This window comes from Stegostoma tigrinum, chromosome 7, assembly GCF_030684315.1.
Source record: "Stegostoma tigrinum isolate sSteTig4 chromosome 7, sSteTig4.hap1, whole genome shotgun sequence".
In the NCBI taxonomy this organism is placed as follows: domain Eukaryota; kingdom Metazoa; phylum Chordata; class Chondrichthyes; order Orectolobiformes; family Stegostomatidae; genus Stegostoma; species Stegostoma tigrinum.
In genome coordinates, this window is record NC_081360.1 from 16,021,477 (window position 1) to 16,034,458 (window position 12,982).

The 12,982-nt window shown below is 44.1% G+C and overlaps 1 protein-coding gene across 1 annotated transcript in view; it reads right to left on the reverse strand.

Annotated features, from left to right (window-relative positions):
• Positions 1 to 12,982, reverse strand: part of LOC125453951 (uncharacterized) — a 56,264-nt gene that overhangs the window by 16,896 nt on the left and 26,386 nt on the right. The window contains exon 3 of the mRNA XM_059647643.1: positions 6,343 to 6,488. Within this exon, the coding sequence (XP_059503626.1) occupies positions 6,343 to 6,488 (146 nt within the window). The remainder of the gene's footprint in view (positions 1 to 6,342; positions 6,489 to 12,982) is intronic.

Sequence of the window (12,982 nt, forward strand, 5' to 3'; positions counted from 1 at the left end):
AGATCTATCCATCTTCTTGGCCTCTTCAACCTGGGCTTCACTCATATCAATTCCAACCACTTTTTCAAAGTGAGGAGCCAAGCCCCTGGTGCTCTGACCTGACCTACATCCAACATCCACTGCGAGGGTGAACGTCTCCTCTTTCTGAGGAAAAAACGACCACATGTATAGATAAACACACACCTCTCCACCCTTCTGGAGCAACACTCAGTAACTCCATGTTCATTTTTTTTACAATTGTCTAGCAATAAGAATGAATATCCAAACTGATTCACATATCAACAAATCAAGCCCACTGTGAGGGGGAAGGTGAGCACTCAGGTCACCATCTCCAGTTGGTCAATTTCCAGATGTCATCACATGACCTTAACTTGCCCCACCCCCTCCTTGCTGGTTCCATATCATACAAGCAGTCAATCAGAAAGCTAACAGACTCTTCAATGTCCAATTGGACGCCTCTTGACCTTTGGTCAAACAGAAACTTTGGTTCCCGGTTGTCAGTATTTTGTAACTAGGAGATAAAAGTGTTCAAATAAACTTTTAAAAATCTAGGAGGGGAGAGCAAAAAGTAGCATACAAAAAAAAATTGTGGGCTGACCCTTGTGTTTCTTCAGGGAAGTACAGTTTGTGCCGGGGGAAATCTCGCCATGAGGCCTAGCGAGTTTGTTGCAACACCTTATGGCAATGCTCTCAGCCGATTTCTGCCCCATCTTAGCACGCACCATTGTCCACAACAACCTGCCACCTCGCAGACATCCACTGGAAGTCTGGCATTCCTGGAGCCCTTGAGATCTATAAGGTTCGCTGTGCATCGAGATTTAAATGCTGCCCTGCTTGGTCAAACACAGAGTCTCAACATGACAAAGGAAGAGAAGGTGGGTCAATACAATGGGACCTGGAAGAACACAGCAGGCCAGGCAGCATCAGAGGAGCAGGAGAATCAACATTTCGGGCCTAGACCCTTCATCAGGACTCGAATGACTCCTAATGAAGGGTATAGGCTCGAAATATTGACACTCCCGCTCCTCTGATGCTGCCTAACCTGCTGTGTTCCTCCAGTTCCACACTGTATTGACTCTGACTCCAGCATCTGCAGTTCTTGCTACCTCCAAAGAGAATATGGTATTGTGTTTCTTTGACAGGGACCTGGAGCTCCCGGGAGATGGGGTCGTGCAAGGGAGAGGTAACCTCTTACTAAAGGACAAGCACAGGAGATCCTGTCAGCCTAGTCTGAGATTGTCACCCATATTAGCATTCTTTCCGGATGCAGAGGAACAGGCAGGAAGAATGTCAATACCATCTCCACTATCTGACAGCAACATGAGTGCTCACCTTCCCCAAACTTTTCTCTCAACCACCTCCCACTCACTCTGTCTCTGGAAATGCACCCATTTCCCACCAAGGCTCATGCTCTGTCACTCTCCTGATTGCACTGCAACACGTTCCCTCACTTGCTCTTGTTTTTCCCACCCCAAACACTCACAGTACTAACTCTGTATGCCTTCCCACAGCCACTTCAGTCCTTCAAAACACCTCAGCACAACAGCCATGCCACTCACTATCATCTCACTCATTCCTCTTACTTTCTCTCCTGAGAAGAGAAGACAGCCCATAACAGGATAGACAAAGGGCACAGGGGTAGAGGTTGCCTGACATTAGATTCCTCAGCCCCAACAAGGAGAGAATGCTTGGCCTTGCAGCAGAAGAAGGGACTGCTCCTTGGGAGATGCAGACACATCCAGATCCCACCAGCTGAGTAAGTCCCACTCTGCATCCCCTGGCCACTCTTCTGTTACTTGTGCTTTTAATCTCATTTATTGCGCACCTCCTATAACTTTCTTTTTTATTCATTCATGAGATGAGAGCATCGCTGATTAGACCTTCCCCAATTTCCCAGTGGGCAGTTAAAAGTCAACTTGCTGTGGGTCTGGAGTCACACATAAGCCAGACTAAGCAAAGATGGCAGTTTCCCTCCCTAAAGGACATTAGTGAACCAGATGGTATTTTTTCAACAATTGACAACGTTCATTATTTGACTCTTAATTCCAGATTTTTATTGAATTCAGATTCCAATTTAATCATTACTCTGAATTAGACCATGTATGCGACAATTTAACTTTTCCGAAGTAACTATTTTGCTTCATTTCATTGCAATCTTCTGAATTCTTTGATTTAAATGGAAGCTTTCAGAGTGCTCCAAGCATGAGGGAATTGCTCAGTGGAATACTGAACTTCCTCAGGAAATTCCTTCAGAGGTTGCTACGAAAGTGCTTCCACAAGGTCGTTATGCACAACTTGGCATGCTGAGTGATTGGCCATAAGAAAATACAGGCTATAGTTTTTAAAGAGTGTCTTAAAAGGAAAGTTTGAAGAGTCTTACAGAGGGAATTCCAGAGTTTTGGACCTTTGCAAATGTGGTCTGGATGCCTGCCCAAAGTGGAGTGGCTAAAATCAGAGATGTGCCACAAATCAGAAATGACAGGGGGATCTTTGAGTTTGCATGGTGGAGCACATTGCAGAGACAGGGATGACTGAGGTCAGTGAGACGTTCATACACTAGGATCAAGGAGTTGCTTGACCTTGGAGCCAGTTTGGCCACCAAGTACTGGGCCTCGCACACTGTATGTGTTGGTATAAGGACAGCAAAGTGTAGGAAGTGCTGAAGTTTACTTAAAGATGATGATGACAGGGTGGTAAATAGAAGTATTGGAACAGTCCAGTACAATTCCAATTTTTAAAATTCATTTGTGGGATGAGGGTGTGGCTGACTAGACCAGCATTTATCACCAACAATAATTGCTTAGAGGGCAGTTAACCACATTGCTGTGCGTCTGGAGTCACATGTAGATAGACCACACAAGGATAGACGTTTTTTCATTCATTCACAGAACGAGGGCATCGCTGGCTAGACCAACAATTATTGACCACCCTAGAGGGTAATTAAGATGCAACCACATTGCTGTCGGTCTGAACTCAAATGTAGGCTAGATAGGTGAGGATGGCAGTTTCCTTCCCTAAAGGACATTAGTGAACCAAATGAGTTTTTCCAACAATCAAAAACAAAAATATAATCCATTAATCATAACAACACTCATTTACAGAACCAACACCAGGGAGAATTCCTTTCTCTATCACATCTATAGGGTTTACTTCTACTGTGGCTTCAATTCCCCATTTTGAGAATCTATTAGCCTCTTCTTTCAGCCTTAATACAACTGAGCATAAAACCTTCTCAGCTTCAAGTAAACCCTTCAGGGTTTAATCAAACAATTAAGTGTCTGGCTTCTGAAAACACTTCTAATATAAACGCATCACCATGTTCCTTGGCTAACATCTCTGTGTCTAGCCTGCTAGATTGCTCCAGCAAAGCACAGCATGAGGTGGAAGACCCTGATTTTTCACTTGGGGACCTTTTTTGGACTCAATATTGAGTTTGACAATTTTATGGCCTGAGCATCCTTGTCCATGTCTATATCCCAACCTCACACACCAGGCCTTCTCATAATATGGGCTGCTACCACTAACAACCCATTGTCAGCCATCAATGATCCTCACTAGCAGCTATTGATTCCCCCAGGCTTACCTTTACCCATTCTTTTATGTGCCCAACTGTTGTCCTCTCTCTCGGCGCTGTATCTCCATCTATTGTTTACTCCTTCCCCCTCCCCCACCCCTTGTCCGGCATATATACTGACATTTTCTGAGCTACAATCAGTTCTGAAAAAGTGTCAGTGGACATGAAATCTTAACTGTGCTTTCTCTACACAGACGTTGCCAGGTCTGCAGACTTTGTCCAGCAATTTCTGATTTTACTTCTGATCTGGCACTTTAAAACTAAACTCCAAATACTGAGATAAGCTCTTCCTTAATAGTTCTACATTATCACCCTTCTCTGGGAACAAGTGTTTTGCACATACAGCTTCACCTAGGACTTCTGCAACACCAAGATAGATGACACCAAAATTGGTGGTATAGTGATCGATGAAGAAGGATATCTGGGAATGCAGTGAGATCTTGATCAACTAGAAGAATAATAGATGGAGTTTAATTTAGATAAATGCAAGGTATTGCATTCTGAGGGTCAAACCAAGGCAGGATTTACACAATGGTAGGGCCCTGGGAATTGAACAAAGAGTCCTAGGGTACAAGCAGACAGGGCGGTGAAGAAGGCTTTCAGTATGTTTGCTTTCATCAGTCAGAGCACTGAATATCGGAGTCGGGATGTCTTGTTGCAGCTGTACAAGATGTTGGTGAGACCACATTTGGAGTACTGCGTGAAGTTCTGGTCTATAGAAAAGATACTATTAAACTAGAAACAGTGCAGAAAAGATTCACTAGGATGCTACCTGGGCTGGACTGGAAGGTTTAAGCTACAAGGGGAGATTAGATAGGCTGAGATTTTTCTCCTGCACCGTAGAAGACTGAAGGGTGACCTTACAGAGATCTATAAAATCATGAAAGGCATAGATGAAAGAAGATATCCAAACTTTTCCCCATATTAGGGGAATGTGAAGTTAAAGGGCAAAGGTTTAAGGTGAAAAGGGAGAGATACAAAAGAGTCCAGAGGGGAAATTTATACACACAGAGAGTGATGAGTGTTTGGAATGGGCTGTCAGAGGTATGGTGGAAGTGACAATTTCATCATTAAGAAACATTTAGACAGATACATAGACTGGATAAGTATGGAGGGATATGGGCCAAACATATACAAATGGGACTAATTTGTGCATGGGCAAGTTGGGCCGAAAGTCCTGTTTCCATGCTGTAGACCTCTGTGACTCTATGACCTGTCAAAATGAAACTAAAAAGATTTTCCATGCTTTGAGCATTTCCCTTAAGCTTAAAGAAACACACCATTTTGAGAACCTATGCCACTTACCGCTTATTACTCCCTACTACCCACTCACTGCCCTTCTGATGGCCTCCATCTCAAGACATCCCACTCACTGCCCCCTCACCAATCCTCCCTCATTTGTCTCACTCATTGCCCTTCTCACTCCCTCCCCCAAAACTCCCTCTACTCTTCTCACCATTTTCTTCCCCCAACTCAATCACTCCTCTCACTTGCCATTCTAATTCCTGCCTCATTCACTCCATCCTGCTCGGGGGCTCCTGCAAGGGCTGTACAGAGAGGCACAGAGTGGGAAGCAAAGAAGACCACAAAAGAGATAAGCAGCATGAAGCATGAAGATCAAGAGAGAGTGAATCAAAGTGGCGATGCATTTAAAAATATCATACTGAGCTTGCACAATTATGAAATGGTTCTTGTTACATGTGCAGCAATCAAATAAATCAAAAGTAAAGACTGTCTATTCAGGCAAGTTACAAACTACACTAGAAATGCAAAGATACCATTAGAACATTAAATGTGGTTAAAACATGCTTTAAGTAAGGAAATTTTTGTGCAAGAGCCATAATGTTCTCAGAGCCCTAAGCCTTTGCTGTATCCACCAATGTCAGCTAATTATTGACATGAGGAGTGAATTGAATTAGCTGAAGACTGGAGGTCAAGCCATATCATCCACTCGGCATTTGTAACCAAAGACACTTGCAATGCTTCAGCCTTCTCTTTTGCACTAATGTGGAATCTCCCATTATTGAGACTGGAGATGTTTGTGGGATTTTCGCCTCCAGTGAGTTATTTAATTGTTCCCTTCTATTCATGACTGGATGTGCTAGAACTGCAGAATTCTGATCTGATCTGTCATTTGTGAAATCACTTAACTCCTGTCTTTGTTTTCTACTTTTACTGTTTAGTACTCAAGCAATGTTCCCTCTAAGCTGCAGAAATTCACAAAAGATTCTCAGACAGAACCTGCCAAACCCACGACCACTTCCATTTAGAACTGCAAGGCACCATATCTACAAGCATCTACTTCTTCCACTACCAGCAGTCCATGCTTTCTACAAGATGCATTACAGTATTTCACCACAGGTCCTCAGACAGCACCTTCCAAACCCATGACCACTTCTCTTCACGAGAGCAGCAGATACATGGGAACACCACCATCTGCAAATTCCCCTGACTTACCACCCTGACATGGAAATCACCGCTCCTTCACTGTCACTGAGTTAAAATCCTGGAATTTCATCCCTCAGGATATTGTGGGACAACATACAGCACTTGAACAGCAGCAGTCCAAGAAGGCAGCTCATCACTACCTTCTCAAGGGCAACGGGGGTGGAAAATAAATACTGCCCAGCCAGCAACACCCAAAACAAAAATAGGATCAGGTTGTAGTTGCTGTCACGACAGATGGACTGAGATTACTTCTGGCTCCTGAAACTGTATCCAATTTTTCCATGTAAAGTTCAGATTTTTTATTTCAGCCACTTTCTCACCTTTGCCTGCAGGTAGTTGAGGATGAGGTCGTAGATTTCACCGGGTGAAGGCTGTCTGTATTATTGATACATGGTAGTATGTTTCTGCTCGTCAAAAAAGTACTGCGCCATTGTTGGTGTCTCAAGAATGACTGCACCTCTGTCACCTGCTTATTGAAATTTTAAAAACATTCGAGGAAAAATATTCGCATACACATTTCCAAAAGCACATGCCAAAAACCAAACCCCACTATTCCCAGAGGTGTCACAGAAGTTGGAATGGCATGGTGGCTCAGTGGTTAGCACTGCAGCCTCACAGCACCAGGAACCTGGGTTTGATTCCAGCCTCGGGCGACGGTCTGTGTGGAGTTTGCACATTCTCCCTGTGTCTGCGTGGATTTCCTTTGGGTGCTCTAGTTTCATCCCACAGTCGAAAGATGTGCAGGGTAGGTGAGTCGGGGGGGGGGGGGGAGGGAAAGTGAAGAGTATGGAGTTAAATGGAAAAATAAGCAACAGGATAGCATGTGTACAGGTGGATTTAAGCTCAAGGCAGACTAGGAATACAGCAAAAAGGAAGGATAACTGAAGACATCTTGGGATTGCCAACCTTTCTAATAATGATAAGAAAGGTAGCATTAAGACACTCTATGTAAATGCTCGTAGTATTCGCAACAAAGTAGATGAATTAACAGCACAAATCATCTTGAATGATTATGATGTGGTAGTCATCACAGAGACATGGTTGCAGGGAGCTCAGGACTGACAGTTAAACATCCAAGGATTCACAACATATCAAAAAGACAGGGAGATGGGCAGAGGTTGGGGTTGCCTTGTTAGTTAAGAATGGAATTAAATCTACGGCACTAAATGACATAGGGTCAGAAGATGTGGAGTCTGTGTGGGTGGATTTGAGGATCCATAAAGGCAAAAAACCTATAATGGGAGTTATGTACAGACCTCCTAACAGTGATCAGAGCCAGGGGCGCAAGATGCACTGAGAAATAAATAGGGCATGTCAGGAAGGCAAGGTCACAGTGGTCATGGGGGACTTCAATATGCAGGTGGATTGGGTGAATAATGTTGCTGGTGGAGCCAAAGAAAGAGAATTCATGGAACGTTTGCAGGATGGCTTTTTGGAACAGCTTGTGATGGAGCCCACAAGAGAGCAGGCTATTCTGGACTTAGTGCTATGTAATGAGCCTGACTTAATAAAAGACCTTAAAGTAAGGGAACACTTAGGAGGCAGCGATCATAATACGGTAGAGTTCAGTCTGCAGTTTGAAAAAGAGAAGGCAAAATCAGATTAATGGTGTTACAATTAAATAAAGGTAATTACAGGGGCATGAGAGAGGAATTGGCGAAAATCGACTGGAAGCAGAGCCTAGCGGGGAAGACAGTAGAGCAACAATGGCAGGGGTTTTTGGGTGTAATTGAGGACACAGTACAGAGGTTCATCCCAAAGAAAAGAAAGATTATCCAGGGTGGGATTAGACAGCCATGGCTGACAAAGGAAGTCGGGAAATATATCAAAGAAAAAGAGACAGCCTATAAAGTGGCCAAGAGCACTGGGAAATCAGAAGATTGGGAAGGCTACAAAAACAGAGGATAACAAAAAGAGCAATAAGGAAGGAAAAAATCATATATGAGGGTAGGCTAGCTAGTAATATTAGAAATGATAGTAAAAGCTTCTTTCAATACATAAGAAACAAATGAGAGGCAAAAGCAGATATTGGGCCGCTCCAAATTGATGCTGGAAGGCTAGTGATGGGAGATAAGGAAATAGCTGAAGAACTTAATAAGTACTTTGTGTCAGTCTTCATAGTGGAAGACATAAGTAGTATGCCAACAATTAGGGAGAGCCGGGGGCAGAGTGGAGTACGGTTGGCATTACAAAAGGGAAAGTGCTAGAAAAGCTAAAGGGTCTAAAAATTGATAAATCTCCTGGCCCCAATGGGCTACATCCTCGAGTTCTGAGGGAGATGGCTGAGGTAATAGCGGACGCTTTGGTTGTGATCTTTCAAAAGTCACTGGAGTCTGGGAAAGTCCCAGATGATTAGAAAATTGCTGTTGTAACCTCTTGTTATAAGAAAGGATCAAGGCAAAAGATGGAAAATTATAGGCCGATTAGCCTAACTTCAGTAGTTGGTAAAATTCTAGAATCCATTGTCAAGGATGAGATTTCTAAATTCCTGTAAGTGCAGGGTCAGATTAAAACAAGTCAGCAATGATTTTAGTAAGGGGAGGTCATGCTTGACAAACTTGTTAGAATTCTTTGAAGAGGTAACAAGTATGTAAGACCAGGGAAACCCAGTAGATGTTATCTATCGAGACTTCCAAAAGGCTTTTGATAAGGTGCCTCACGGGAGGCTGCTGAGCAAGGCGAGGGCCCATGGTGTTCGAGGTGAGCTACTGGCTTGGATTGAAGATTGGCTGTCTGACAGAAGGTGGAGAGTTGGGATAAAAGGCTCTTTTTCGGAATGGCAACTGGTGACAAGTGGTGTCCCGCAGGGTTCAGTGTTGGGGCCACAGCTGTTCACCTTATATATTAATGATCTGGATGAAGGGACTGGGAGCATTCTGGCGAAGTTTGCCGATGATATGAAGATAGGTGGACAGGCAGGTAGTACTGAGGAGGTGGGGAAGCTGCAGAAAGGTTTAGACAGTTTAGGAGAGTGGTCCAGGAAATGGCTGATGAAATTCAATGTGAGTAAATGTGAGGTTTTGCACTTTGGCAAAAAGAATACAGGCATGGACTATTGTCTAAACGATGAGAAAATTCGCAAATCAGAAGCGCAAAGGGATCTGGGAGTGTTGGTCCAGGATTCTCTAAAGGTTAACTTGCAGGTAGAGTCCGCAATTAAGAATGCAAATGTAATGCTGTCGTTTATCTCAAGAGGGTTGGAATATAAAAGCAGCTATGTGCTTCTGAGGCTTCATAAGGCTCTAGTTAGGCCTCATTTAGAATACTGCGTCCAATTTTGGGCCCCACACCTCAGGAAGGACATACTAGCCCTGGAGCATGTCCAGCAGAGATTCACATGGATGATCCCTGGAATGGAAGTTTGCCGTATGATGAACGGCTAAGAATCCTGGGATTGTACTCATTAGAGTCTGGAAGGTTGAGGGGAGATCTAATAGAAACTTACAAGATAATGTATGATTTAGAAGGGGTGGACACTAGGAAGTTGTTTCCTTTAGGCGGGGAGACTAGGGCCCATGGACACAGCCTAAAATTGAAGAGGGTAAATTTAAAACTGAAATGAGACGACATTTCTTCAGCCAGAGAGTGGTGGGCTTGTGGAATTCATTGCCGCAGAGTGCAGTGGAGGCCGGGATGTTGGATGCCTTCAAGGCAGAGATCGACAAATTATTAATCTCAAAAGGAATCAAGGGCTACGGGGAGAGTGCAGGGAAGTGGTGTTGAAATGCCTATCAGCCATGATTTAAATGGCGGAGTGGACTTGATGGGCTGAATGGCCTTACTTCCACTCCTATGTCTTATGGTCTTATGGACTGGCCATGCTAAATTGCCCATAGCGCCCAGGGATTTTAGGTTAGGTGTATTAGACATGGGAAATACAGGGTTAGGGGAATGATCTGGGTGGGATGCTCTTCAGAGGGGCAGTGTGGACCTGTTGGGCCAAATGGCCTGTTTCCACATTGTTGGGATTCTATGATGAAATTAAAAATGTTTGAAAAGTATCCCAATCCACCCAACTTTTCAACCTAGGTTGACAGGGAAACAAATGAGGCTTCTGTGCTTAACAAGCATGACTTTTTATTATAGGTTTGTGTGATGGTGCCAGTGAAAGGGGGAGAGTGATGGGTAAGAGGGGGACAGTGATGGGCAGGAGGCGGACAGTGATAGGAGACAGTGTTGGTGGTGGGAGTGGGGTATAGTGATTGGAGAGGGGAACAGTGACGGGGGAGGCTGGTGTTGATGGAGGAGAGGGAATAGTGATGGGGTGAGGGGGACATTGATAGGAGAGGGAGGTGGTAATGGGGGGGAGATGATGATGGGGGAGGGGGTGGTGATGGGGGAGAGAGACAATGATGTGTGAGGGGGCTCGTGATAAAGTAGGGGGGCAGTGATGGGCATAAAGGGTACAGCAATAGTGGGGGTTGGTGATGGAGGAGGGGGTACAGTGATGGGGGAGGTGAGGATGGTGATGGTGGAGGAGGGATTGCTATTCTCTGATAGGAGTTGGTGGTCCAAATAAACAGTCCCTCCCTACCTTGATGCTGTTGTGAATAGTTTCCCACCAGGTGACTGGTCAGTTTTCTCTCCATGAAGTCTCTCTGACATGAGGCATTACCCCTGTTTCCCTCTCCACAAATGCTGCTAGAGCTGCTGAGGTTCTCCAGTCTATTTTGCTTCTATTTCAGATTTGTGGCACCTGCTGTTTTTTGCATTATTATGGTGGCATTGGTATCTGAGCCACAGGTGTGAAGGAAAGTTGGCTCTGCACATGAAGTGTGGAACAGGTGAAATCGGAATGGGCAGGTACTTCTTTCTCATAAAGTGAGTGGCCAAAGAATAAATGGTCTCTTTCCATCATGTGATATAATGCCTCCAGCAAGGCACAAGGAGTAGATGATTCATATATTGTACATGAAAAACCTTCAACAACAGGACTTTGTTCATACTTACTAAACTCTTGGCAAGAATTTCACAGACGTTTCCCAGCACTCACAAACAGTTTGTAGCTTTCGGCAGCAATTCTGAGAGTGACCTTGTGGAACCACCACTCAATTCCCCTTCTCCCACCTCCTTTACTCACATTCAGGCCAATTCAAACATATTTAACACATGCCTGTCAGCTCAATAGGATGCCATTGGCGAGTATCACCTGCCTTCAACAAATAGGATATGGCCAATCCCATTCCAGCTCTGAGCAGTGGAACAGAACACAGTTTAAATCAATGATATCTTCATGGCTGCACATAACAGACCAAGGTACCAGTCACAATAGACTCCAGAAGTCCTATGATTCCTGTGGGGAAATGTCAACATTTTTTCCTCAATGCTGCTGTGATGTTTTCCTCGATACTGCCATCTCCTGTCCTCAATTCTACTGTGGCTTATTCATCATTTCAACTGTGGACTGTTGCTCTCCCCCTGTGTGATATACATCTTATTCTTAAATGGTCCTGCTGCACTGACTAAACTAACATTGGAATTTTGTCCTCCTTGCTAACTTCTGGGGCTTATAGTGCCAAAAATGTGAGCTATTTCACAGATTAGTCAAGCAACAGCCTGATGTAGTCATACTCATGGTCATACCTTACAGACAACGTCCAGACATGCCTGCCATCACAATTCCTGGATGTCTCCCGTCCAATTGGCAGGAAAGACCCAGAGAAGATGACTGCACATCAATATACAGATGGGAGGGAGTCGCCTGCGGATCTTCAACATTGACTCCCATGAAGTCTCATAGCATTAGGTTAAACATAAGCAAGCAAACCTCCTGCTGATTAGCAATAACTGGCTCACTGACACCCAGTTTGGGTTTTGCCAGGTCCGAACCTGGTTGCTTGGTTCAAACTTGGGCATAAAAGCAGAATTCCAGAAATGAGATGAGAGAGACTGCCCTGGACGATTAGACCGTATTTGAATAAGTGTGGCATCACAGAGGTCTAGCAAAGCTGGATTCAGAAGGAATCAGGAAAAAACCCTTCATCGGTAGCAGTCATACTGGCACATAGGAAGGTGGTTGTGGTTGTTGAGGTCAATCATCTCAGCTCCAAGACATGTCTGCAGGAGGTCCTCAGGACAGTGTCCTAGGCCCAACCATCTTCAGTTGCTTCATTAATGACCTTCCCTTCATCACGAGGTCAGAAGTGGGAATGTTTGTCAACAACTGCACAGTGTTCAGCATCATTCATGACTCCTCAGATGCTGAGGCAATCCATGACCGAATGCAGCAAGATCTGGACAATATCCAGGTTTGAGCTGGCAAGGGGCAGGCCACATTAGCACCACCCAAATGTCAGAAAATAACCATCTCCAACGATAATCTCATCATCACCCCTTAAAAGTTCAATGGCAATACCATCATTGAATCCCCCACTATTCACATCCTGGGGTTACCACTGGCCAGAAACTGAACTGGACTTACCACATAAACACTCTGACTACAAGAAGAAAAGGTAATTGAGGCACAAATATAAACAAAAATCTCAGATAAGTGTAAGGACAACAGGGTTATAATAGTAGGGATTTTAACTTTCCAAACATAGATTGGGAGTGCCATTGTGTTAAGGACTTAGATGGAGAGGAATTTGTCATGTGTTCAAGACAATTTTCTTTATCAATATGTAGATGTACCACTAGCAATGGAGCAAAACTTGACTTTCTCTTGGGAAATAAGCTAGGGAAAGTGACTTACGTGTTAGTAGGGAACACTTTGGACCAGTGACCATAATTCTATTTGTTTGAAAATAGTTACAAAAAAGGATATACCTTGCGTATAAAAGCTAAGGTACTAAATTGGAGTAAGGCCAATTTTGATAGTACGAGATGGGAATTTTCAAAAGTTGATTGGATTAGACTGTTTGCAGATAAAGGGAAGACTGGCAAGCTGGAGGCTTTCAAAAGTGAGAGTTCAGAGGCAGTAAGTTCCTGTTAGATTGAAAGGTAAGGCTGGTAGGAGTAGGG